The sequence below is a fragment of the Herpailurus yagouaroundi genome, unplaced genomic scaffold, assembly GCF_014898765.1.
Source record: "Herpailurus yagouaroundi ecotype Mexico unplaced genomic scaffold, PumYag 100, whole genome shotgun sequence".
Classification (NCBI taxonomy): domain Eukaryota; kingdom Metazoa; phylum Chordata; class Mammalia; order Carnivora; family Felidae; genus Herpailurus; species Herpailurus yagouaroundi.
In genome coordinates this window covers 1,347,437-1,375,386 of record NW_024412391.1, presented here as the reverse complement: position 1 = coordinate 1,375,386, position 27,950 = coordinate 1,347,437, and the positions used below count along the sequence as shown (strand labels likewise).

General features: G+C 44.0%; 1 protein-coding gene across 1 annotated transcript in view; it reads left to right on the top strand.

Annotated features, from left to right (window-relative positions):
* The window catches only part of CNTNAP2 (contactin associated protein 2), a 2,003,978-nt gene that overhangs the window by 1,751,766 nt on the left and 224,262 nt on the right, over window positions 1–27,950 (top strand). Inside the window, exon 17 of the mRNA XM_040471688.1 lies at window positions 15,419–15,637. Coding sequence (XP_040327622.1) covers window positions 15,419–15,637 — 219 coding nt within the window. The remainder of the gene's footprint in view (window positions 1–15,418; window positions 15,638–27,950) is intronic.

Below are 27,950 nucleotides of genomic sequence, written 5' to 3'. Positions count from 1 at the left end.
AAGCGTTGAAAAAAAAAATTAAAAAAAAAAAAGTAGACTTTAGAGAAGGGTATCCTCTTGATATGAAAACTGACCCAAGTTACCTTAGATGTTACTGGTCCAGCCATGTCTCTTGACTTGGACATTTCTAGGAAGAGCTGGCCAGATGGAATCTCCTCTCTAGAGAGATTGTGGTCCCGCCTTTCTTCCTCCACATTCCAGAGGCTCCTTTAGAAGACCACCCAGCTCTCCTGACCAGCCCACTCACGCAGCAGCCAGTCTGGGTACTATTTAACCTCTGTCACCCAGCATTTCCTTTCTTCTCCCTCAAGGTCATAGTAGAGATGGCTAAACCACTCTGCTCACACTTCCTGGTACAGGGAGGGATTCTTCTTTTGAAGTTAAAACCATCTTTCTGGTAGCAGCCTTTTAGCCTCTGGCTCAGAACCTTGACACAGGGCCCCCAAGGACAGGACACTTCCAGCCACACTTAAAGAGATAGCTTGCCCCTCCTCAGAGACTCAACTTCTGCTCTGAAAATCAGCTGGAATCCAGAACACAGGCTCCTCAAGACCTCACTGCAGGTCCCTGTGTGCTTAGAGTCTCTGTATTGGCCCCCAGCCTATCTACATGGTCAAGCTAAAGACATTTTAGGGCAATAAAAAGTAAGTCAATATTAAGAGACAGGATTCCCTCACAGACATTACACTGTATGTACATTACAACATACACTCATTTCTTTTAGATGACATCCCAAAACAGGCCAAAGTAATCCACAGAGATAGAAGTCATGGTAGTGGCTATCCTGGGGATTGAGAGTATTAACTGAAAGGGGGCTCAAAGGAGCCTTCTGTGGTGGTGGAAATGTTCTCTATCTTGATCCAAGGAGTGGTTTTATATATATATATATATTTTTTTTTCTTTCAACTGAACACTTAATATTTTCACATTTTGCTGTCTGTAAACTATACTTTAATGGAAAAAGAAAAAATCCTATGAGAAAATCCCAAATGATTAAAGGACAAAAAAGACTAATAAAACAATTTTTCAACAAGAGGAATAGAGACCATGATCTAGGTCTGACCTAGGCAGACCGACTCAAGACTAGTTGCTTGACCTCCCCAGACTTTGTCACGTTCACTTGTAAAAGAAGGGCACACTGGACCATCTTAAGGTGTCTTCCAGCATCAACAATCCTACAAACCTGGTCAGAGGCCATTAGCGTCACATGCGGCTTACCACCTCCCACCCTAAGTGAGCTTATAAGGAAGGAGCATCTTAAATTTCCATGCCATCGTTCTCCATTCTCCTAGACATGATGGCAGGAGGAGGATTGTATTGGAACAAATGACATATGCTTCAAATAAATTCCAGTCCACACACATGCTTCTACTACATGTAATTAGGAGATTTTCTAAAATCATGGACCCTTAGTTGTAAATTCTAATTAAGGATCCATCAGAATCACCCATAGGTACCTCAAGCTCAATATGTCAAAACCGAAATCCATCATCTTCACCCAAAAGCCCTCTCCGGTGCTTCCCATCTTAATTAATGTCATCACTATTTTCTTCATGATCCAGGTTAGAAAGATCAAAGTCATATTTAATGTTTCACTGAGGTCCCCACACTACATAGAGTGTTTATCTTGATAGAACCCTCTATTTTTAATACAGTGAAATGTTATTCTGATGTTCCTGATGGTATGTTATCATGCCGGAATTGTCCCAGAGAAAGCATCAATTCCAACGAGTCACAAAAACATGAATGTAACAAAAACGCAAAGATAATGAAATCTCAAACTTCTCCCTTTATCTCCCATGATGTCTTCTTTGGTTGAAATGCCTTGGATTCTTGAATCAAACAGCCTCATACTTTATCTCCCTCACTTCATTCCCTCCCTCCTGACACCTGCCCTCCCTGGTGAGGACCGATATCTACAGATCGGCCCTGTCATTCCTTTTCTTACCATGACGGTTTGTCAATGCATTATAATGCAAATTTCAAGTACTTAAGCTTGGCCAATGATTTCAGGCTTTAACCTAATTTTTCAGTCTTCTTTACATACAAACTTTGCCTCTTTCCAACAGTGCCTAAGTGCTTCACCTTAGCCTGCCCATCTACTGACAGTCCCTGGATGCCACCCACACTTTCTTATGACCCACTGTGTCTTTCCCTGTTCTGGAATTGTCTCCCCCCAGTTGAAACTCTGCCCACACAACTTTTTTTTTTACTGCATCTTGATTTAAAATACAGAAGACACCTATTATAGAATTCTTTCATTTTTCTAAAAATATTGGTGAGAAAAGTTGAAATAGCTGTGCAGAGTTATAAGATTAGAGACCTTACTTCTGCCATTTTAGAAGCCAATGGGAGCTCTAACAGGCTCTGTATGTTCATAGAAACAAATGCTTCAAGAAGAAAAAGTTGATGCCAATGTCAGTGCATGTTACTAACACTGGTGAATTGATTCAACTAAGGATGACGCTTGGGACCAATTAATTCAAAGCTGGTTAAAAAAAGGAAATACAATAAATCAGGGAGCAGAATTCATTTAAATGTAGTGAGTGACTGGGGAAGATTACTTGAAATAGCTCAAAACCAGGCATATATCTCAAAGGGCCAAAGACAACTAACTATAAGCATCACATTGCTAGGATTTTGCAAGACATCAGACAAACACCTAAATTAAAACCAGGTAACAAAACATTGCCCAGCTGGATGTCAACTTGAAAAACCTTACAAAAACAGTTTTTCACAGATGAAGAAACGCAGTTTGCTCAAATTACAAGGTAACTTTTAATAGCACTCAAGATAGGAACTACATGTAATCTAATATAGGCCTTGGGTCATAGCTGAAATATATTCTTCTTGGACCCTTTAGGAAAAGAAGACTTATTTCTATCTCTATAATATTCTTGTTTCACTTCGCACCTCGCGCCCCCCCGCCCTGTGTTTTAGTTTAGGTACTTACCGACTTACAGAGGACTGTGTCATAGGAGTTTCTGAGCTGGCTATTCAAAACCTTGGAATATACTTTCCAATAGACACAGCATCGTAAAAGGCACTCATATTCCATGGCTAACCATAAAGACTTTTGTGGTGTGTTTGGTTTTTTTAAGTGGGGCTGAAAAATAGGGCTTCATGTGGCAGCTTGAGGTCCAGGTTCTAGAGTCCATTCAATGTAGAAGAGAAGTGTTGAAGGACAAAGGAAATCTCTTCCCATATTTCTTAACGTCAAGCTTGTCCTTGACAAGCATCTCAAGAAGGCAAGTGTTTGTTTGCCTTTCTGATAGTCAAGGCACAGTTCTGCCTCTCCTTTCCTTGGGACTCAGTTTGGTGGGGTTAGTGAAGGAGGTGGCTCAGACATTCACAGGCACATATACCAGTCAGTCTAGGCTCCCATGTGGTCCTAGCCCTTCTCTTTTCTCTAAAATGTCATAGTTCAGGGGCGCCTGGGTGGCTCAGTCGGTTAAGCATCTGACTCTCGGTTTCGGCTCAGGTCATGATCTGAGTTTGTCGGTTTCATGAGTTTGAGCCCCATGTTGGGCTCTGCTCTGGCAGTGAAGAGCCTGCTTGGGCTACTCACTCTCTCTCTCTCCCCCCCCCCCCCCGCCCCTCCCCTGCTCACACTATCTCTGTCTCTCTCAAAATAAATAAATAAACTTAAAAAAATTTAACATCATAGTTGTAGCAATTACAGAATTCCACCATCTGATAGATGGGTGTTGAAACTCTAGTAAGACCATTACAGTATAATTCATCCCTTTAGAATTCCAGTGGTCGGATGGAGAAGACCCTTTGGTTAATTTTTAAAATCTCATAAATAAGAGATTTAGGGATAAGAAATGTTCACACTCAGGAATAAGTGAAGCTGCTGTAGTGACTAAAACCCAGGTTTTAGTGAGTGTCCAGCAGTCTGACATGCATGCTTTGGTCCGTGAAGCCCTTCCACACCGGGATTTGAGCTCAAGACTCCTTTTGCGTGGAGTCTCCTGGACTCCTGGAGGCGCCTGGAGCCTGGGTGTTTCAAAGTCCAGCTGGCAGACAGAGAAAGGGAGGGTGGACAGGTGCCATGCAGACCTGCTCTCATTCTGTTGGTGGTAAGGTGTCACCCAGCTCCACCTAGATTTCTGGGGACTGGATAAGGCAACTCCTGATAGCTGGCAGCTTTGCAGGGGTAACTGTGGACAGAAGGAAATAAACTTTTCATGAAAAGTCAGCAGCCTCTGCCACAGGTACCAGGACAATGGAAAGGAGTGGGCTTTAACCTTGCCTAAAGACATCGGGGTAGGTTCCAGAAGGTGCCTTGATCCGCCCTGAGGAATGACAGGCAAATAAATGAGATAGAGGCATCTTTCCAGAGAGTAAATAGCACAGGCAAAACCAAGTAGAGGAGAAAGATCATGGAGCACTTGAGGAATTGAAACAAATATAGCGAAAGCCTAGGGACCAGTTAAAAGGCATTTTTCATTACAGCCATGACCCACCCACATATCTGTGTTAAGAGTTTGACAGAAGAAAGCTGGCTGGACCCAAGGCCTCTTGGGAAATTACTCAGTTTACTTGCCTTTGCAGATAGTGTTAAAATGATCACATTTGGTTTTCTGCATCTCTGAATTTGATGCCTGTGATGAGGACTGATAAGAATGCCAAATGGCTTCTCCTGAAGAGTGGTTGATACTTAGGATTCTGCAGGGTCTTTCTGGGTAAGTGCAACCAGAGGCAATGAATAATGAAACAGTGTATATCTGTCAAGTGTAATTATAACACTGAATTATGCTCCTTCTTGCATTCCGATTCCTGTATACATTAGTTTAAACATCGGAACATGCTGGCACTTCAGACCTGTGAGGATTTTACTTTGAAAAATAGCATGCCCTTACTTTTAGCCATTTTTAATGGGGGAAAAAAATTCACACCTTGTTCAAAATTAGCTTATGGTAGAGTTTGACCATTCCCTCGCTTTTTTTTTTTTTTTTTCCAATCTTCTCAGGTATCTTAAAACCAGTAAAGAACTAAGGAGGAATGTTCTGCTTTGGCTTTATATTCCCTCTAATTTTCTGTATTTAAATGAAATCCCATTCTTTGCATTTTGGTTAATCTCTCTGTTTAAACACTTGTTAAAATTATAGAATAGAGTTACTTAAAATGTTACCAACCTTTGCAAAAGAAGTGGAAATTATCAGATTGTGACTTCTAAAAATTATACAAATAGTGTTGGTTTATTGTTGAATGAATTAAAAATCCAGGGGTGCCTGGGTGGCTCAGTCAGTTAAGTATCTGACCGGCTCAGGTCATGATCTCACGGTTCGCAGGTTCGAACCCCGTGTCAGGCTCTGTGCTGACAGCTCAGACACTGGAGCCTGCTTTGGATTGTGTGTCTTCCTCTCTCTCTCTGCCCTTCCCCCATTCATTCATTCGCTCTCTCTCTCTCTTTATCTCTCTCTCTCTGTAAATGAATAAAAAATAAAATTTTTTTAAAAAATCCAGAGAAGCAGGAAAAATAAGCCCCAAAAATCAGCTGGTATACTTAACAATATTCTGTTGGTGTGCATATGTCCAAACATTTTTCTATGTGCTTATATATAATATTTTACAAAAATAAGATCATATGGTGCCTACGATTTGTAACCAACTTGTTTCATGTAATGAGATTTCAGAAGCACATTACATGTCAGCTTTGTTGATTTTTTTTTAACTCCACAACAGTGATTTTTTTTTTCGACTGTGAACAGAGACTATATCAGACTCTCTAAGACAGCATGTGTGTTTGGAAAACCATTATTTTGTATTAACAAAACAAAACCAAAGAGCTATTATTTTTGTTTTACAACCTACAGAATATAATGCACCAAAACAATTCTTGTTGGAGTAGGGCGTTTATCTGAGACCTTCAGGGATTCATTTTATTCCCCATCAGCCTCCGTATCTGGGGACTTCAGTGCCTGGAGATGGTAATTAGATTATTCTGTCAACAAATGGGAGCATGGGTTATAAAAAGATTGGGAAGCACAGTATCTCAGTTGCCAAGTGCTTCATTTAATCAATGATCCTTTATTGTTGGACTTTAAAAAAAATTTTTTTAATGGTTTTTATTTTTGAGACAGACAGAGTGTGAGCAGGGGCGAGGGAGAGGCACAGAGACAGAGAGAGAGAGACAGAATCTGAAGCGGGCTCCAGGTTCCGAGCTGTCAGCACAGAGCCCAACGCAGGGCCTGAACTCACGAACCGTGAGATCATGACCTGAGCCGAAGTCAGACGCTGAACTGACTGAGCCACCCAGGCGCCCCTAGCTTAACTTTTAAAAGATAGTGATCTACTGACTTCCCATTATGAATTCTCAGGCCATCACCCCACACAAGAGCAAACTACATACCTTAAGTACGTTCAAGGCTCGCTCACATGCCACAGCAAGCAGCACAGGGGGCCCAATGAGGAAAATGGAAGACCTGTCTTGGGAAGGCCGCACAGGATGTGCCCAGCAGAACAGTCCCCGTGGCGGGGGACCTGTTTCCTAAGCTGTTCCGTACGTTCTCCTTGCCCTCCTTATTGAGAGTCTGTGAAACCAGTCTCTTGCAGCGATTCCGAAACAAGAAACTTTTATGGAAGTTCTTCACCCTTTAAGAAAGCTCGCGGTATGGAAAGAGTCCTCCTATTCTTTCCTATCTTTCTGCATCCCCATTTAAAGTCTCTGCTGACCATGGTTTCCCTTTTCTCCACTCTTTGCCCAATGCCGCAAATGCGACGCAATTGACGCGCATCTGGTGTTGTCACGGAAAACAGAATAAATCTCTTTTTATGTTCTGTATCCGGAGCATGTAGAATGTAATATCTTCCTGTGGCACCTTTTTTTTTTTTTCTTTTAACTAGAGAGATAGTGTCCGAAGTCCCCGTGGCATTGAAATGCCCACGCAGCAATTGTTTCTGGATTGAAAACAATTGGCTGCAAAACAGAGACAGAGAAATAGTGCCCGTGACAAGACTCCCAGTCTGGGCTGGAACTCAGTCTGTGGCAACCAGAAAACAGCGGTCTCCTTGCCTGTCCACTTCCAACAGGTGCATTCCCACACCTCCCCGGCAGGCGTCTTCCACGGCCTCGGCCTTTCCCCCTGGCATCACGTCTTTGGCTTTTCCTCATTTTCAGTGTCCACGTAAGCAGAGCCTGTGGTCAAGAGCAAAGCTCCTTCGTGGTCCCGTCCTCACTTCAAATCCACATTCCTCTCCATCTCTGGAGACTCCTTAGGCATCCAATTCCATGTTCCTCAAGAGCAGTTTCGACATTTCCTTTTATCACAAACACTCTGTCCGCACAGTCACCCTCTGGGACTTCATTGTTCCAAATCGAGTGCTCTCTGTCCAGCACAGAAGTCTCCACTGTTTCCAAACATGAAGGTATTTAAAACCTGTCTACATGTCCCTTACTAAGGGCAGGTCCTGCTTGGCACCTCATGTCATTTTGGAAAGATTTTTGGCTTTTTCCTTTTTAAACTGTACAGATCCATTAATATTCAAGAAGCTATTCTCAGAAGGAGGTTGAATGTGTGGAGAAAACTAAAATTAGAAAGGCTTTGCATTTTAAAGACAGCTCTCTGTTTTTGCACGGCCAGTGGTAACTCCCTTTTCTCTGTGGATATCTTTGTTTGTGAAGTTATTTTTTAACCATCATAAAAGGCTTAGAGGCCAAAATACATAAGGAGAAATATTTCTCATACTCGAGAGGTTATCAAGATAACCAGAGGTTTTAAAAAGAGTTCATAACATTGATTCCTAAGCTCCAGGCATTTCCTTGAAGAATTTCCAAAAGACTTCAAATAAATTTTCCTTCCCAGTGTTCATTTGCAGATGTGTTTAACAGTGAATTTGGGGTGTGAATATGCATATTTGGCTCTAAAAATTTCTATATTCACAAGCTAAGACTATTATAAAGAAAAAATAGACTATATTATAAAAAATTGGGGGCGGGGAGTGCCTGGGTGGCTCAGCCAATTAAGCGTCCAACTCTTGATTTCGGCTCGCGGTTCATGAGATTGAGCCCCGTGTTGGGCTCTGAGCTGCCAGCATGGAGCCTGCTTGGGGTTCTCTGTCTCTCTCTGCCCCTCCCTACCCCCCACACATGTGCATGCTTGCTCTTCCTCGCTCTCAAAATAATAAACATCAAAAAAAATTTTTTTATTTCCTGTACAATATGAAAGGCAGTATAGTATAGTATGCTTAGTGTTGACTGCGTGTTAGCATCTCACAGACTCAGTTCCCTTTCTAGGAGGTGAAGGTGAATCCATTCTCAAAAGTCCTCCGGCCTTCACATTATTGGGTTCAGTCACATACCTGCAAACTGAAGTGGTTGTTTGGGTTTTGCAGGGAGCCCAACCACAAACTTAGAAGGCCCATCCATAGCCTGTGCAGCCTCACACACACCTCGGACGCCCACAGCGTGTTCAGGGAGTTGTCCAAACGAGCCTCGGTGTTCAGGATCTTTAGTCCGGCTCCAGTAGGTAGGAGCGGTTGGCCGCCCACATGACCCCACCTCCGTTTCCAGCCCTCCCAAGGCTTGAACTGTGTGACCCAAGCCTCCACCCTCCCCTACATCGTTGGTCTATCTGGCGTGCTCAGCTCCCACCCTAGATCACATTGTCAGACTCTCAGGCAAACAAAGACACAAATTCCAGGGGTTTAGATGTTGCCCTCCCAGGTCCAAGGGCAATGCCTGGACTTCTCTCTTTAAGCAAACTGAAACTCTTCACTCTACAGTTTTGAACATATTTCCTTTGCGGGCAAGGAGATAAACTCCAATTCTTAGGACCTCACTACCAGAATGGAACTTGGGGGTCCTAGTGGTTTGCAAAGTAGGATTCCAGGACCAGTTGCATCAGGAACCCTGGAGTTAACAAAATGCAGACTCCACGGCCCTATCACAACTTTCGAATGAGAATCTCTGTGACAGAAGCTTCAGAATATGCTTCTGACTGCACTGCTGGGTTTATCCTGGATAAGCCTTTGATCCTCAACTGTTCTTCTATTTGTAAATAACTGGTGTAACTAATGTATCTTGTCCCCAGTCTGAGAAAACATACATTCTTACTTTATGCTCTTAGGAAAGATGCTTGTGGAACAGAAGATGACATTCCTTGAATATGTCTGTCTCCTAAATTATGGTTTGCCTGGATTTCTTTGATTCAGAATATATATATTATAATCATTTGGCCTCCTTGGTAGGAGTGTTTCATTCATTCATTTATTCACAACTTGTGCCTTCTCTGTGGCAGGCATTGTTCTAGGTGCTGAGGATATATATAACAACAATGAACAAAACAGAAAATGTCTCTGCTTCAGTGAGGCCAGGAGCACATATATTTTGTGCCAGATGGTGATACAATACATGCTACATAAGTGGAAAAAAAATAAGGATAAAGGAAAAAAGGCAGCTGAGAATAGGGGTTCGCTATTTAGCATAAAAGGTTTAGGGAAGGAATTTCTAATATGATAACATGTGAGCATAAGTGCAAAAGAGAAGCCACAGAGTTATTTGGGTAAAGGGCACAATAAATGCTAAGGCCCTGGGGCAGAAACAGATGTAGTGGAGGAGAAAGCCTCATGTGATGGGGTTAAAGAAGGGCTAAGAGGAGAAGAAGCAGATACAGAGACTACAGGAAGCTCTTTCAAGGAATGTGGCAACTAAAGAGAGCAAAGAAATAAGAAATAAGGTCAAGAGAAAGGTTCTGTAGTGGTGGTGGCTGCTGAGAGTAGAGACATGTCAACATGTTCATGTGGAGTGATCCAGCAAAGAACAAATTATTGGTGCCATGGAAGAGAGGGGAGACGTGCTAGACTGGTGTCCTTGAGTAGGTAAGAAGGAGTGGGCAGCCTCCAGGGTAAGATGGAGCACTTGGGCTTACATAAGAACACAGATATTCTCTTTACTTCTTCCTTCTTTCCCTCATCTCTCTGATTCTCACAGTGACTCTATGTTCAGTGTTCCTGCCTCAACTCATGACCCTCTTCATGTTATGTAAATTCTTTGGTTTCCTGATGTATACTTAGCCCTGCCTTCATAAAAAGGAAGAAGAAGAAGAAGAAGAAGAAGAAGAAGAAGAAGAAGAAGAAGAAAGGGGAGGAGAAGAAGAGGAAAGAGAAAAAGGAGAGGAAGAGAAAGAAGGGGGAGGAAGAGGAGAATGAGAAGAAGAAGAAGATTTGGGCATCTGGGTGGCTCATTCGATTAACTCAGGTCATGATCTTGAGGTTCGTGAGATTGAGCCCCACGTTGGGCTCTGCACTTACAGCACAAAGCCTGCTTGAGATTCTCTCTCTACCTCTCTCTGCCTCTCCCCTCCCCCCGTGCACTCGCACACTTTCTCTCTTTCTAAATAAACATTTAAAAGAAGAAGAAGAAAATATATCCAAACATTCTCCACTGTAGAATGAGGCTAAAATATCTGCTCTACCTATTATCAGTTTTGTTATACGGGTCAAATGAGATTTTGTGCGGAATAATCCTCAGTCCCTAAACTTCATTTTAAGATGGAAGAAACAAATCATCATCAAAACTGTAACAGCATTCATGGGTCTTCCCAGCAAACTCACTGTGCGTACCTGTCCCTGTCTTTTCTCTTTACCTGTTCCATATTGAATGACCTAATGTCTCAATGTCACTTCGCCTGCTTGGAGAGCTGAGAGTCAAAAAGTCCACTATTCTGGTCTGTTGTTAAATTTGTGACTCAGTACAGTAAGCCTGGAGGTGATTTGTTTAAGAAAACATGTGTTGAATTAAAAGGAGAGTAAAGAATGCCACCTGCTGGACCGTGAGAAGCTGGACCAAGAGCTGTGCATGGTTCTGTCCAATTTATGGTTTTAAGTCACTCAAATGAAGTCAGGAACCAAATTGATTCAAAGGTAATTTCCGATACACCATCATGCCACCTTGTGCCTTTCTCTTTTCATGCAATCTCTTTTCTCCCTGTAAGGATTCAAGATCTAAAATTAGCATTAAGACTAGCTATATTTCCCTTCATTAGTTCTCTTTGAATCCCTTGAAAATTAGATCATAGCACATTGCCATTTGAAGGGACCTTAGAGATGAGTTCAGTGTTTTCAAACACATTTTGGACACAGAAACTCTGGGAAAGCTATAGATGTGATCCTCATTTCAGACACCAGGAAACTGAGGCCCAAAAGGTGAAAAAGGTAAAGCTATGACAAGAAGTTGCATCTATTGACTCCAAACCATTCCCTGTAACAGTTAACAAGCTTTCAGCTGGAATCAAAATGGCTTAAACAATAGTGGATGTCTCGTGTGAAAAGTGTTGAGCGACTCTGGGAATAATTTAGGGGCTGACCAACATCATCAAAGACCCTGGTTTGTCCCACTGTCCTCCCTGTTCTCCTCAGCCTTTCTGATTTACAAGATGGTTCCAGCAACATTAGGAACCACAACCTCCACCCAGGATCAAGGGGCATAAAATGGTTGTCTGTCTCTGATGAGCCAGGAAATGTGGCCCAAAAGAGCCTTAAAGAATCTCTTCATATCTTATTAGCCAGGAGGGAATGATATGTCCCATCCTAAGCAGGTTCCTGGCAAGGAGGGTGAAATTGCCATATGTAACTTAGACAAATCCAGATACACATTCTGGGTCTAGGGGAGGGGCATCCATAGCTGAAGCTTAAGATTCTATGCGAGTAGAGAGATTCCGGGACAAAATTAGAAAAGGGGGTTGTGGCTGTTTATGGGAGGAACCTTCTCCATGGGTCTCCCCATTAATGGCTTTGTTGGTACCTTTCTAAGGATGTGTGGCTGGCAAATGGTCTCAGAAGGCAGAAGTTTCCTGACTAGGATAAGCTAATGTCTCTCCTCAGGGAAAAAAAAAAAAAAAAAGAGCTAGCTTGCTACAGTCCCTGTAAAACAATGGGGTTTCTTAAGTTCAGGTTCCTCGGCTATGACATGAGCTCTGCATGTACAGCATCCCTGTGGGCTGCTTCACATGCCCCCATGAAACTTGGGGGACAAGAGAGAATGGGGGGGAAGGGGGCTGAAGTGCATACTGCCTGCTGTGCTGTGAGTAATAACATCTTTTATCTCTGACCCGGGAGTCTTCTGTCTGCTGCCAGCACACAGGAAACTATGGGAGACTAAGCTGTTAGTTTATGAATTGGGTGAAATCTCTGACACTTTCCAGTTCTTGCCACTGATAGAAAGACAACCATCAGTTTTTGCTACAGTCATCTTTCCAGTGAGCTACACTGGATACATCCCACTCTCAGATACTTATTTCTGGAAGTAAGAGTACTTCCGGCGTGTAAGAAATTTCTTTTTTTTTTTTGCCGGCAGAAACAGGGCAACACTGCGGTCTCCAGTGGAGACCCACATTAAATAAGGACAGTGTCGTTGGCTCTGGTGTCTTTTATGCCGCCTCCCTTTTATTCGCTCCCTGACTCTCTCTGTAATTATCTCTTTTAAAATGTCAGCTCCTCTCACCCAGAAGAGCAAGAGCAATCAGCCACAAACTGAACTTTAGAAGCTTTTAAAACACACTTGCTGTTTGACTAGGAGATAGATTCGCAAAGGCGTCCCTCAGCCAAGTCAGGGGAGCTGACATTGAATGACTGAGGAAAAGGAGCCCGATCCTTTGCTCTCACACTGGGCCCACAGCCCCTCCCTTAGGAAGCAAGAGAAGGGATGTGGGCTGTACTCAAATTGTGAATATTTCTACATCAGAGCCTGAGTAGAGGCTCCTTAAGGAGGAATCTGCTCCTAGAGGCCGTTGACATTGAGCACCTCTTAGTACACCCAACTGGTGAGAGGACTGAGCTTTGCAGCAGGAGCCTGGAGACCTTCTTCTTTGCTAGAATGAAGCACTGATGTTAAGAAGACCGTGGCCCAGGGACGCCTGGGTGGCTCAGTCAGTTAAGCATCTGACTTCGGCTCAGATCATGATCTCAGTTTGTGAGTTCAAGACCCTCATCGGGCTCCGTGCTGATAGCATGCAGCCTGCTTCAGATTCCGTGTTTCCCTCTCTCTGCCTCTCCCCTGCTCATTCTCTCTCTCTCTCTCTCTCTCTCTCTCTCTCTCTCTCTCTCAAAAATAAATAGTAAAAAAAAAATCTTTAATTAAAAAAAAAAAAGAAGACCATGATCCAGCGGAGGCAGAAACAGGGGATCTAGTGTGACAAGTAGAGAAAAAAGTAGAGACATTTCCTAGTTTGCTGTTGATACTCAAGGTTTCTCCAAATCGTGACAATTTAAAGACCTGGACAAGAATTCATCATAGCAGGAGGAGAGGAGGAGAGGCAATTAGAGCAGCATTTACCCTTCAAGTCAAACCTTAGGGTTAAACTCAATTTATCCCTAAATTCTATTTCCCTGATGGCGGTTGATGCCTTTAAAATGAAACCATCTTTCCTACTTAGCTCAGGAACCCTTGCATTCTTGCTTCTCTGACAACTTGCATTTAAAAATGCACCTGCTAGGGGCACCTGGGTGGCTCAGTCGGTTGAGTATCCGACTTTGGGTCAGGTCATGATCTCACGGTTTGTGGGTCTGAGCCCCACGTCAGGCTCGCTGACAGCTCAGAGCCTGGAGCCTGCTTCGGATTCTGTGTCTCCCTCTCTCACTGCCCCACCCTTTCTCACACTCTGTCTCCTCTCTCTCAAAAACAAATAAACATTAAAAAATTTTTAATTAAAAAAATAAAAATGCATCTGCTAAGCCATAGCACTACAAGAACAGAACAGATTCAATCTTAGAACTGAGGCTACTTCCCCACCCGCCCCCGACTATGCCAGAAATACAGGGAAAGATCATTCAGTCCATGAGTCATGTGACTGTCAATGTGCGTTGGTATTTCCGTAGATACCTTCATGAAGGTCACTGGCTTCCACCAAATCACAGTGACCCCTGGAGGCATGAGCTCTTTATATAGAGGAGATACTTTACCAGGGTACGTGTAGATTCACCACAGGTGTTAAAATTAAAGTCCTCCTGCTAATAACATAAAGGATCAAAATTCCTTGGTACAATTAGGTTGATTAAATTGAGCTCTGCATCTAATATCCCTGTGGCTTAATAAAGTTAATGCTGCTTTCAGAGGGGCCTGACCCAGAGGCAGGGAACAGTCGAGGTCCTGAGAGAATCTGGACCACTATGGTTTTTAAATTAGAAGTTTGATTGCTTGTGACACCATCTCAAAATGGTACCAGTCCAAAGAAGCTGAATTTTCCATTAGCCCGGGAAAAAATGACAGATATTTAATTAAACTGCTTAGAGATTAGGCAGAAGCCTTAATGATAAAGGAGCTGAGTCTCTTTATAAGCAAAGTTGGGAAATGCCATGTCTTTGATGTGGAAAAGAACTCACCAAGCCAAAGGAGCTGGGGACCTGTGTGCTGCCTTGGCCTTTCCATTAAGCTTCCCTTCCTGCCAATCGCAAGAAAAAAGTATACATTTGAAAAGCATGTTTTATGAAACGTTAGGTGGTCACTGAGGAAATTAAAACCTAAACTGTGAAGTAAGAAACTACGTACAACCGAAGTTGCCAAAGCAAACCACCCTGATCATTTGTCTCTTATTGAAAGGTGATTTGTTATGGACCTTGAGCAGATCTATGAAAAAAGAAATGACTTGTGGTCAGTGCTGGAGGGTACGTTATGAGAAGGATCCAGCATTCCAGATGGGAAATGACTAGGCGTATGGCAAATGGTTCAGGAAAGGAGTTGTTCTGCAAGAATCTTGAGCTACCTTTTGGACAGCCACAGTGACCCAAAAAGGACGCCGGTCACCTTTATTGCCTCAAGACTCCTGCCTCCCTAGTTTTCAACAGGAATTGTGATGACTACATTAATGAAATGCAGTTGTGTAAGCTCTCCCAAAACAGTAGCTCTCAACTCTAGCTATATATTAATATTTTCCAACATACTTTAAAAAATACCAGTGCGTATGTCACCAACTGAGCCAGAATCCCTGGGGATGGGGCTGGACATCGGTGTTTCATAAAGCTCTCCAGGAGGGAGTCCCTGCCTTGGGAGCTACTGAAGAGTTGCATTGTGTTTAGTAATCCACAGATCGGGGGCTCTGAAACCTGACAAGCCCGGGTCTAGGTGCTGGCTCCACTACTCCCTAAACATAAGGCACTCAGCTCATGCTTGATCTTCTCCAGGTCTGGGTTTGCTTATCTGGAAAGAGTCGCCGACGGTAACTTTTTGACAAGCTTTTAAAGATGGAGTAAGAAAATAAATGTATTCCTGGTGCCCAATCCAAGTATATTTCCCTCCCCTTGGAGGAAATATGGTTCATTGATAGTGGATTGATGTTTTCTCTCTCCTTCCTCAAATGATTTTGCCACGAGTTTTTGTAGCAAGTGATGACGGGCTTTGTTTTTCCTCTAGAAATCACTGCTATCTGGTATCTGGGAGGAAAATACTCATGTGCTTTCGTGCTTTCTGCTCCTTCAGCTGCCACAGAAGTGTCCTTTTCGTTTGATGTCGGTAACGGGCCAGTGGAGATTGTGGTGAGATCGCCCTCCCCGCTCAATGATGACCAGTGGCACCGGGTCACCGCAGAGAGGAATGTGAAGCAAGCCAGCTTACAGGTGGATCGGCTGCCACAGCAGGTCCGCAAGGCGCCCACCGAAGGTCACACCCGCCTGGAGCTCTACAGCCAGCTGTTTGTTGGTGAGTAATAGGAAGGCCTTCATGACTTCCCCCTGTTGGTTTGAATTACCTTCACAATGGAAAAAATAGAGCTGTCTCTGGGATGCTTTGATAGAAATCTTCCCAAAAGTAAGAGTCCAGGCTTCTTGTAGACTCTATCAAGACAGAATGGAACAGGAAGATGAATCAGGGAGTCTAGGCTTCTTGTAGTCTCTAGCAAGACAGAATGGAACAGGAAGATGAATCAGGAGACCTAAATCTGGCTCAGTCTCCACTCTCCAGCATTCAAGGTCCTCATCTACAAAATCAGAGGGGTATCTCTGAAGTCTCTGATCTGTGCAATGTTAGGTCTACAGCTTTAGGACTGTCGAAAATTCTTTGATAATTTAGGACGCTTGTAACTATGAGGGAGGAAGGTTGGAGGGAGGGAGGAAGAGAAGGAAATGAGCTTCCTAAGTTTAGGTTTGCTTGAAATGATAAGTAGAAATCCATTCCTGTCTCTGCGCATCCTCGAGGTTCTAGGCAGAGACAGACGGGAATTTCCCCATACAAAATATCTTTACATGAGAAAGAGATCAACACTCAGGAATTTAAACAGAGCAAAAGTTGAGCATCCTTTGCAAGAAGTCAATCTAACCTCATAGTGTAGTCTTTGCTTTGACATATTGCAGCTGAAGCTCATGTTCTTTCAGATCAATACCTGTTTCCACAACTAAATATTAAGTTTTCTTTTCCAGAACACTAACGTTTTAAGAAATTAGCTGTTTTTCCTCTGTTGAATGACAAGAGAGCAAATTTGAAGGACTTCCTGGCTATGTGCCACCTTAGACACCCCCCCCCGGAGTTTCTTGGGGTTAATTGATCAAGTCAGTCAACTGTGGCAATCCCAGACCAAGCAAAACCAGACATGACCTGGTTGCTGTCCATAGGCCTACCACCTGTCACCCTATGCTAGGGCCTCACTGTGGGTCAGCTAATTTTAACAAGGGCCGGAGCCCCACAGTGTCTTTCATAATTGTGCTGAAATGCTTTAAGAACATTGGAAAGTCACAAAAGGAAAGGTAAAAGTAGATGTCACCTCCTTCGGTACAAGGTGGGCGGACTACAGACGTGTTAACTTAGTCTGTTAGCTCTGAAAGTAAGACGGATTTGTTAACAAGCCATGTCATCAGGGGCCATGAAAGAGTCATAGATTTCAAAATAAAATACTCCTTGACCCCAATTAAAAGCTAACCCCTTACAAATCCTGCCCTCATGTTATAGTTCTCAAAATTGCACGTTACTTTAAAATTATTTTTTATTAATTAAATACCAGGTCCACTGATTCCTGTTGAATATTATGAGCAAAGTCCACTTTATCCATACATCTTGCCCAGATTACCTGGGACAAGTTTTGTTGTCCTCAATCCTGTCCATCCCAAGCATACTGGTTAAATTCTACCTGGTTTTCTTCATAATGAGTGGCCTTCACTGACTGAGTTTCTTCTTTTTCTGACCTTGTCCCAACCTTCCTTTTTATTCCTTTCTTTCCATGGATTATAGTTGTCTCTGAAAAGTTTGGAGACAAAATAAAGTTGTAAATGGAAAGAGATAGAGGGGAACATTTATTATGGTCTTGGAAGGAATTTTGATTTCTTGAAAGAACAGCTTCTAAGGAGAGAACAGTAGACGGCTGAGGTCAGAATTCGACAGAACAGTTTAAGAGACAGCCAGAAACACAGCACCTGGGGAAGAAGGCTGAAGGGGAATGGAGGGAACAAGCAAGGAAAAACCAGGAGAGGGGTGTCACGGGAAGAGACAGTCTCATGCCATTCTCTGGGTTTCTTATTGACAAATAACATCCAGTGCCATGCATAAAACAAGGCTAGAAAAACATGCTTTGACTTTAGTAATGTTAAAACCACTGGTGACCTGGAAAAGAAGCTTCAGAACAGTGGGCCGCCATGATGAGTCAGCAGTTGCTTTTCCCTCGACGGAAACGAGGAGGTCTGCATCCTCGTTTCTAATTTCCTGTCATCTCAGAGGCAGGCATGATGCGCATCTCCCAGACACAAGCTATTTTGCGCCAGTATGAAGATTACTGTTCTGCAATAGACGTCCTCCCCAGGGGAGGTGTGGAGAGGAGCTAGTTTCCAGAGAGAACATCAATTCAACAGCTGTGAAATCCTGGAGCCCATTATCCCAAGCCTATTCAGTAGGGATTCAGGAACCCGGAGAGCTATCCTGGGTTCAGTTCTCATTTAGAAACTCTGTCCTGACGGCGTGTCACCACTTTCCCTCTTGAGTCTTTTTCCCTGTCTAATAAAGGATTTGGATTCATTGGTCTCCAGAATGTCCTCCAGCTTCAATCATTTGTGATTACATGTTTAGAGATGGATTAAAGCAGCTTCAGTTGCCAAGAGGTTATCCTTCGCGCTGTGTCATGTGGATAACGTGGGCTTTGAGTCCCACCTCTGCCACTTACAGGCTGAGGGACCACTGGCAGGTTACTCAGTATTTCCGTGTTAAAAAGAGATACAGGGGCGCCTGGGTGGCTCCATCAGTTAAATGCCCAACTCATAGTTTTCGGCTCAGGTCGTGATCTCACGGTTCGAGCCCCACATTGGGGTCCGTGCTGATGGTGTAAAGCCTGTTTGGGATTCTCTTTCTCCCTTTCTCTCTCTTCCTCTCCCCTGCTCATTCTCTCTTTCTCTCAAAATAAATAAATAAAAACATTTTTAAAATGATAAAGAGGGATACAGTCCCTACGTCTCAGGGTGGACTGAAACAGTCCAGAATAAGTACTCTTTGGAGGGTGCCTGGCATGAAGTCAGACTCATTAAATATGAGTTATTTCGTATCTTCGCTTTTACCTTTACTCCCTTAGCTTTCTATCTCCGTGTATCCGTGTAACGCTCACCCCCTCCTACAGAACCTGCTTCCAACTGGCTCATTTCTTCTTTCCTAAAGTACTGACCTGATGTGTGTTCACTTTAACCCACATGCCCTGAAGGAAGGTTCCCATGCATACACGCCCCCTGACATTCAAAGTCAGGCTGCAGCTACTCTGCTTACCTGCCTCAGTGACCATACAGCAGCACACAGTGACCCAGGAATGTTCTCAGTCGACCAAGAAGACAGAAAGCGTCCATGTGTAAACATCACATGGGCATCAGCGTCACGGCCAAGACACGTGGCCAAGTTGCCCAACAGCTCCTTCCCCATTCTAGAACAGAGGGGCTTGCCTCAACCTAAGGCTAACACAGACCGGAATTCATTCTTGGATTTGCACACAGAGTGGGCTCTAAGGGAAGGCCAGCTTCCTGTCTCCTTTCTCAAAGCAACTGAAGAAATAGAACAGTGCCCCTCACTCCACATCTAAAATGTAATTAAAAGCTGTCATCGAAAGAGGATTAACACAGGGTCTTTAGGCACTAACTCTCATGACTTTGAGAATTATTATCGAGGCTCTGATTCTGCTTTAGTCAAAAAGTAACAAACCAATTTAAACATGAAGAGTGATGTGGGCAGAAAGAAGCATCTGCTGGTATTTGTCCGAAACGCAGAGGAAACTTTCTCATGTTGTTGGTCCAGCAGGAACAAGGAACATACGATGAGCTGCTGGGATGCCCCAGCAAAGACACTTAGACCACATGGTGATCTATGGCCTCAACCAGACCAGGTGTTCAGACCTACATCCTCCCTGGCAGCCAAGGGCCATATTTTTCTTAGGAGGTAGAGAATAGCAGGCACGTTCAAAGTCATTATCTAGGTATGACCAGTGCTGGGCTGGGCAGAGCCAGAGCGTGCTTTGGCACAGAGACATGTGGGGAGTTGGGAGCCCTGGTGGCTGAAGCAGTGTTGGGGCTGTGAGGGGGCAGGGTATCTGCTGGGACCTCGGCCTGCAGCTGGTGGCCAGCCCGACACCCCATTAGGGAGCTGGAGAATGTGAGCCATAAGGGAGAGCCAGGCAGGCTATTCAAGGCAGGGTGGCTGGTGTAGGGGTTGATTGCCGTAAGCCAGACACAGGCCAGTGCATGTAACTGTGCTTAGCGGTAGCTTAAGGAGGAGGTCAGAGTTTGGGAGAGCTGGAGGCTGCTTTGGAAGGCTTAGGAAGATTCAAGCTCCTCAGTGGCTCTTTGAGAATCCTAACTAATGACGATTGTCCGGGCTCAAGTCGTTCGACTCTGACCTCTTCTGAAATCCCTCTGGCTAAAGAAGGCCTTCCCTTCTGTGTAAGATGTGGCCCAGAAGGAGCTGAGAAACCACGTTCATTCCTTCTGGATCTTTTGTGTTCTGCAGGAAGGCTGGCTGGGGACAGAAGAAGCGCTGTCCTCAGGACTCAGAGCAAACCTGCTCTTCCTCCAGCAGCTTGTCAGGAAACTCCTCCTGAGCTGCCCCTTGAGTTCATGGCTGAGTTGTCCTCCTGACGAATGAGGACGGAGTGCTATGACCATTCTCTGAGCCACGCTGGGCCAGTAGCCCCATAAAATGGCCCAACTTCCCCAACCTTGATGATATAGCTTGTTTGGTCAGCTGCTCCTCACCCTGTCTGGATTCCAGAATCCTGAATGGATCATTCCCCTGCCATCTGAAATTCAGTGCCATTGAGAGAGCAAAGGGAAAAATCAACATTTGTTGTCTGAAAGGGAGAAAAATGGAATTCCGGCCATGAAGTGTACCAAAATCTGTGTATGAATAGAACGGCTCTTTTTGGTATCCAAAAAGTTTAGAATCAAAAATAGACAATCTAGGGGCGCCTGGGTGGCGCAGTCGGTTAAGCGTCCGACTTCAGCCAGGTCACGATCTCGCGGTCCGTGAGTTCGAGCCCCGCGTCGGGCTCTGGGCTGATGGCTCGGAGCCTGTTTCCGATTCTGTGTCTCCCTCTCTCTCTGCCCCTCCCCCGTTCATGCTCTGTCTCTCTCTGTCCCAAAAATAAATAAAAAACGTTGAAAAAAAATTCTTTTAAAAAAAAAAAAGAAAAAAAAATAGACAATCCAGGTAGCAGGAATTAAAACCCAGAAAATATGTTGCTTGTTCCTGTTTTCTGCAAGCCTGCCTCACTAACAACAACATAAACGCTGGCCAACATGTCCTGGGCAACAGACACTTCAAGGCCAAGTGCTCCCTGTGCTTTATTTACCTCTTATAAAGTAAATGCTATTACTAATTTCTGCTTTATTTTCACAGTGAAGAAACTAAACTAAAGATTAGTTAACAGCCCAACGTCGTGCAGCTGGTAAGAGACAGAGCTGGGGTCTGATCCCTCAGAGTCTGATTCCAGAGATCCAACCCTCAAGGGTTCATCTTGTCAAAGCAAAAATTACACACTGACATTAAACAGGCAAGGAAGATTTCACTCTTCAAGGAAGGGGAGAAAGGCCACAACTCAGTCTGGGCTCAACTCTGCTGAAACAGTGGAAGAGGGTTGTTTTTCATGTGTTGTGTTTTCATTGTGGTAAAATACACAATGGCGAGTTTTTAAGAGTAGGATAGAAGAGATGCGAGGCCATCTGTGTTTGCTAACAACTTTACTCAAAGGAAAAGTAAACTTTCTCCTCTCTTCCTGGCAGGACGTAGTTTTACAACTTGGAGTGAGGGGCCACCCTTCCCCAGGAACTAAGAGATATAGGCAGTAGCTCCCTTGACGTTTACATTTCAAAGAGACTAGAGGGACATTCCTAGGTTGTAAAACTGGCAAAAAGACTTTTGAAAAGATTTACATCTCAAAGGGGAAGAGAAAGAATTCACCATTAGGAGCTTTCTTAAGTAAATGTTTTAAGAAGAGGGAAGTCAGGAGACCAGGGTATGGAAGAAACAGGTCTCAAGGTGAGTCAAACTGAGGGGAACACTGCCGCCATCTTGGTCAGTCTATGCCAACATTTCTCTTATAGGGTGATAGTGTGGTCCACCAGGTGGTTTCAGAGTGCCAACCCCAGCTACAGGCTGCAGGCTGCAGGCTGCAGGCTGCAGGCAGAACTTCCTGTGGTGCAAAAAGGAATCCATCCAGAAAAGACTTGGTGCACCCCAGATGGCAGCGGGGCCCCCATGAGGAAACACTGCTGTCAGTCATGGAGTATAGAGTAGAAGACTAGGAGATCAGGCCTGGCCTGAGTTGGCCCTGGCAAGTATTCTGTGCATTACAAAGTCAAAATGGCAAAGACCAAGGCAGGCAGAGAACCATGGGCAGACACAGACACAAAGCATTTGGAAAAAGATGAGAAGCAGAAGCAATCTTGGTGGGGAATGAGCCGCCTTACTTGAGAGTCTCTGGGATATGAAAATAAGCTGTTGTTTCTTTTTTACTTATTTTGGGAAACCCTTTGCAAGCGTTGTCAAAGTCAACACAGATCTCTCCAGAACCCACAGAGGTCTAGAAAACGTCCATAACTCTTGTCTTCTTTCCATGATCTCCCAGTGTAACCGAACCCAAGTCCATCTGCCCGATGCAAAGCAAAGTCAACCACTAACAACACATCGAGTCGGCAGCAAGGAGTTTGTTCAAGAGGCAGCCAAAGGAGGAGACAAAAGGACAAGCCTCAGATCCACCTCCCCAAAGTGGGAGGGAACACATTTTTGTAATCCTGGGAGTTGAGGTCACACACATATTGATGAAAAGGGCAGAGAAACTTAGGACCATTCATTAGGAGAGATGTGGCATGTGCACTGAGTGATGTGGGCATAGCAGACATCCCGTATTCACCGTGGGGTGGAGACTTGACATCAGAAGAAAGCAAAAGTCAGCCGCAGACTCTGTTGCCTGGTGAACAGGGGAAACCCCAGGCCCTGGGGCCTTGACCCAGCCCATCCCAGAGAGGTCGCCAGAGGTTCTTGGTCATGTCGGGAGAGATAATTCAAGGCCAGACACACAACACAGCAGATGAGCAACATAAGTGGGAAAGTTTATTCAAGTGACTGTCACCTCCCAAGATGTGAGAGAGCCCGTGAGCACAAGAGAGAGAGCTGTGTCCCACGGGAGTTGGGTTTCTATCTTTTATTGACAGGTGGCAAGTGGGGAGTGGAATATATATTACTTGGGGCAGGGATTTCTTGGAAGCAGAGTTTTGTGCCTCTTCTTTCCTTATTTGGTCATGGGTTTCTAACCATGGCACTTGCCCTCTTTGGCCTGTGTGGTTTGATCTGGCTTCTTGTGGGGTGCCCCCAGGACAGCCCTCTAACTTTCCCCATAGCTGGCCAAGTCTTCCTTGTTGCTGGCCTCCAGGCATCCTGTTAGAACCTAATTGCCTACTTGAACAACATCAGAAGGTTATCTCAAGACAAAGAGAAGGAGCTGCGGGCATGCCCTAAGAACCAGTATAACTGGAATGGGGTCTTGGGTTCATCATCTCAGGTAAAGAAAGCAGGGCTTTGCTTGTTCCCAGGCTGGAACCATATCAGCTGACCCTGAGTCCAGGCTGCTGCAGAGGCACCTAGTGGGTTTGTTCGTGGGGACTGAAAAGACACGATAGCTTATGAGGAGGAAACATTTCTGTGAAAAACAAGCTTTAAACTTCCTGCTACTTTCAACTCCATTCACCCTGCAGGGCCCGGTTTCACCAGCAGCGGCCAACCCACCATCCTTCATGAAATACTTTCTTCTCTTGAAAGTATGGCAGTGTACTCACCCACTTTTCCTTCCACTTTTGCTTGCCATGATTTAATCTCTCCCGTGAGTCTCTTCCTCTCTATGACCACTAGATATGGAAGCTTCACAGAACCTTCCTCTCTTCTCCATCCATCCATTTCCCCAGGTGATCTTATCCAGTCCAGTGGCATCCAATACTATCTATGGACCAATGACTCTTAAACTGAAATCTCTAGGCTTCACTTCTCTCAGAAACTCTGCATGCACTTACTCAACCATCTACTTAGCACCTCAGCTTGGATGTCCAATGGGCATCTCAGAGAAAACCTGACAGGCTCTTGATGCCTACCCCAAACCTGTTCTTCCACCAACCTTCCCATCACAGTAAATGACGTCACCACCTACCCATCTTTGCTTAAGCCCAAAATTTGGAGCTGTCCTTGATTCCTCTCCTTCCGTCATCACTGCCCGGCAGGAGTGAGCCTCATGACTCTACCTGTAGACTGTGCCCGGGGTGCGTCCACTGCTCTCCATTACCACAAGTCCTACCCTAGTCAAAGCCACAGTTGTGTCTTGCTTGAACTGATGCAGGGTGTCTCCTGGCTGGTCTCCACAGTTTTGGTATGTGCCACCGACACATCAAGCTTATTTCTGCTCTAGAGCATTTGTACTGGCTGTTTCCTCTGCTTCAGAATACCTCCCCAGACACTGACGAGGCCAGACCCTTCTTGTTCTTTATGTCTCCGCTTCCGTTACCTTCTCAGAGAGGCCTTCTCTGACCACTCAATCAGAAGTAAGCAGTCACATTCTCCTTAGTGTGATATTTTCATTTCTTTTTGTGTCCTTCCCCTAGACAGTAGGCTCCATGACAACAGAGATCTAGAATAATGTCGCAATGGTTGAGTACTGGCTGAATATACAGTAGAATGAATAAGTGAATGGTATCGTGTTTATTACTTCTCTGAGTTAATAGTCATATGGCCATCTTTGGAAATACCTTTTTTCACTGGATACCACAGACTGAAATCAAGCATAACAGAAGCAAAAAAAAAAAAAAAAAAAGAGGAGACTGTGAGTCTCATAATTTTATGAAAGATAGCATCTCAATGCAGTCTAGTCCCTAAATACGGTTTTCATTCTCCCTCTTTCAAGGTGAGGCCTTATCTGTTTGGCAGTAGCCGAGATGCTAGCTAGGACCCTAATGCAAAGAGCTTCAGACCTGACCCTTATAACTGGTCCCCTGCTTCTCCCCCAGACATAGATGGGGAGCAGTATGGCTGGAAACCACAGCCAGAGGGAAAATAATGAAATAAAATGATTTACTAGGTAAAATGGTAGTATAAACATTACTAGATGAAGTCAGTAAACTATCTGCAAAGCAGAAGGGCAAATAAAATACAGAGGTTGCTTCCATAGAACTGCCTCCTGCCCCTTCACCCCACCACGGGTGAAGCCACCCACAAGTAAGTCACCCTAGGTTTTCCTACCCTCGGGCCTTTAGTGGGCAAAGCCTACCAGCTTTAACAATTCCGGCTCTCTCTTTTACTTTGAGTTTTAACATATTAAGTAAGTTAGGATACACATTATGTTTATCTTGGTTTCTTACACTCCCAACATAATCAGATTGACAGTGTGCTTTTATCCTCTTTTGAGACCCAACAAGGTAGCCTGTGAACCGCCCGTTTCCACAGGTGCTGGACCACTCTTCTAAGGCAGAGGTCACACGCGTGGAAGCGTTTAGAGAGATTCGGGACAAACGAATAGAGGCAATCCTGCTGTTCACCTTCTGCATAAAATAGCTCATGTGTCGCAAACAAGTGCTTCAGGGGCTCTGTGGTCCTCCTCCCCATTTTCTCATGACAACTGATGGGCACGGTCTGATCCAGAGAAGTCATTTTAAAGAATTTTTTTTAATGTTTTTATTTATTTAGTTTGAAAGAAAGAGAGAGAGAGCAGAGAGAGGGAGAGAGAATCCCAAGCAGACTCCATGCTGTTAGTGCAGAGCCTGACATGGGGCTCGAACTCACAAACCGGGAGATCATGACCTGAGCTGAAACCAAGAGTCAGAAGCTTCACCGATTGAGCCACCCAGGCCCCCCCAAAAAGTCGTTTTAATGCCAAGACACCAACTTTGCAATCAGCATGGAGAATTTTTTTCAACAGATTCACAATTTCACATATACATTTTTTATTCTTTCTATGAGGATCCAACTAGACATCGTGACTGTAAATGGCAGCTGTTGCACAGAAAAAGATTGTAATCAAAGAAATTAGTATCATGATGCAACTGTTGAGGAGCGGATGAGAACTCACAGCCCCACCGCCCCTCTGGCAATTCCCTGAGGAGGTGAAACAACCCCACTTCACTAGCCCGAGTGAGAGAGAGGGAGAAAGAGAGAGGAGAGAGAAAGAGAGGGAGAGCGAGAGCTGTGAGCATAGTTACCCCATAGATGCCTTATTCTACACTCCCGTTTCCCATCAACCCTCCTGTCCAGGGTTCTGCCCAGCAGGTACACACGGGGCCCACCCTCACCTCCTGGTCCTGTCGTCATATCCTGGCGGTGTTCCTCGCTCATTTTAATTTCTCTTTGTCACGCTTCATCTTTCTTCCCAATTCCCAGCTCTGTTCTCTCCCCCTCGCTGGCACCCTCTCGAGTGTATTTTATGTGTGGCCTCCCAGCCCCACGCTCTATATACCTGTTCAAAATATATGTATGTTTTGGAAACTTGATAGTATTGCCTTTTGCGTGTCGTGATTTATATAAATGGTATTGTACTAGAAATCTCATCTGTTTCTTGCTTTTTCATGCAGCCTTAGGTTTTTAAGATGTATTTGTATAGCTCTGTGAATACTGTGGTACAGTGTTCCATTATGTGTACATCCACACTTTATTTATTCTGTCCCCTAAAGATGGATACCTGAATTCCCCGAACTCTTGGCACCTGCAGCCATTCCGTGAATACATTTATGCACGCCCCCCCTGTTGTTCGAGGGTTTCTTCTGTGCATGCATGTATATGTGTGTGCGTGTGTGTGTGTGCACGTGTGTGTGTGTGTGTGCGTGTGTGCGCACATGTCCAGGAGAATTACTGCATTGTAGGGGATCTGCATGCTTACTTTACCAAGTATTGCTTGTCTGATCAGTTTCTGAGTGTAAACTTCAAACCTTATTGGTCGAATTATCCATTTCTGTCCATAGTCTATCACTGGTAGCTCTGTATAATTTGAGGCTGTTTTGCTAGCTAAATGAGTCAGTCGTGATCTTTTTGATTTATGGCGTCTTCATTCACTATGATGTTTTCCATCTCAGTTTTATCTTTGCTCTTAAAACTACTGCAGTGCCCTCCTGGTTGCTGTTAATATTTGCCTGGTGCTTTTGTACAGGTGTTTGTATCCTTTTATTGTATCTCGGATATCATAATGCAGAATCTCTTAAAAATCTAATTTGAGAATCTCTATTCACTTATTGTAACTACTGTTATTTCATAAGGGAAGATTTCTGCCATCTTACCTTGTGTTTTTGATTTACTATGTTTTGTTTATTTGTTTGCCTGCCCACCCACCCCCATCTACTTTCCATTGATCAAACTGAATATTACTCTACTGATTTGAAAGTTATAGATTCCACTTTCATTCTTCTGGCATCTATTCCTAACTTATTGAGACACATACTTATGCTTTTTCTCTCTGTCATCCACAGAAACAAATCCATATCACTGTTCTGAATAAGACAAAGACCAAGAACACTCTGACCTCCTTCCCCACCTCACTGCCTGCCGTGGTGATATCATTTAGAGTTTTAATTGCAGAATCTTATCAACATACTTATTTTAATTGCATTTACTAGGTTTTTCTTTTTTTTACACTTATTTCCCATATCTTATCACCTCTTGGATTCAGTTCCCTTCTTACTCAAGAGCAGTTTGAAGGAAGACTGCATAGGGGGGTGCCTGGGTGGCTCAGTCGTTTGAGTGTCTAACTTCAGCTCAGGTCATGATCTCATGGTCCGTGAGTTCCAGCCCCACGTCGGGGTCTGTGCTGATGGCTCAGAGCCTGGAGCCTGTTTCAGATTCTCTGTCTCCCTTTCTCTCTGTCCCTCCCCCACTCATGCTCGCTCGCTCTCTCTCTCTCTCTCTCTCAAAAATAAATAAACTTTTTTTTTTTTTTAAGAAGAAAGAGTGCATAGGTGAATCCTTCCAAGACACATGCTTACAAATATCTTTACTGGTGGCCATATTTAAATCAATACTGTCTTTTATCAACAATGTTGCTCTTGAGAAGTTAGATGTAAGCTACATTCTTATTATTGAACTTCTTTCTCTTTTCTTTTAATGTTTCTTCACTTAAAGCCTGTTTTCCTCTTCCCAGAATGATGTTTTATATGAGTAACATAAAATATACTAAATTACGAAAGAAACCAAGCATAGTGAAATTATCAAACACCTAAAACAGCAAATTAGTGATACAATAGTAATATTAGTGCTGTAAATAACAAGACGTAGCATCAGATCGAATAACTACCTGAAGTTCAAACTCCTCATGATCATAAATGATACTTCAAAAGATCTATAACTCTAATGTAATAGGAACATATCTATGGTTTTCTATCAGCAGTCGTGATGCAGATACCGCTAATCCTGCTGCAATTTCCCCACAGTCCTAACTGAAGAACATGATAAATTTTCATTGACAGGCTAGCGAAAATTTTGAACACGGAAGGTGTTTCCCGTCCTATTCTCCAGCCTCCTGACTCCCATACACAAATGCCTG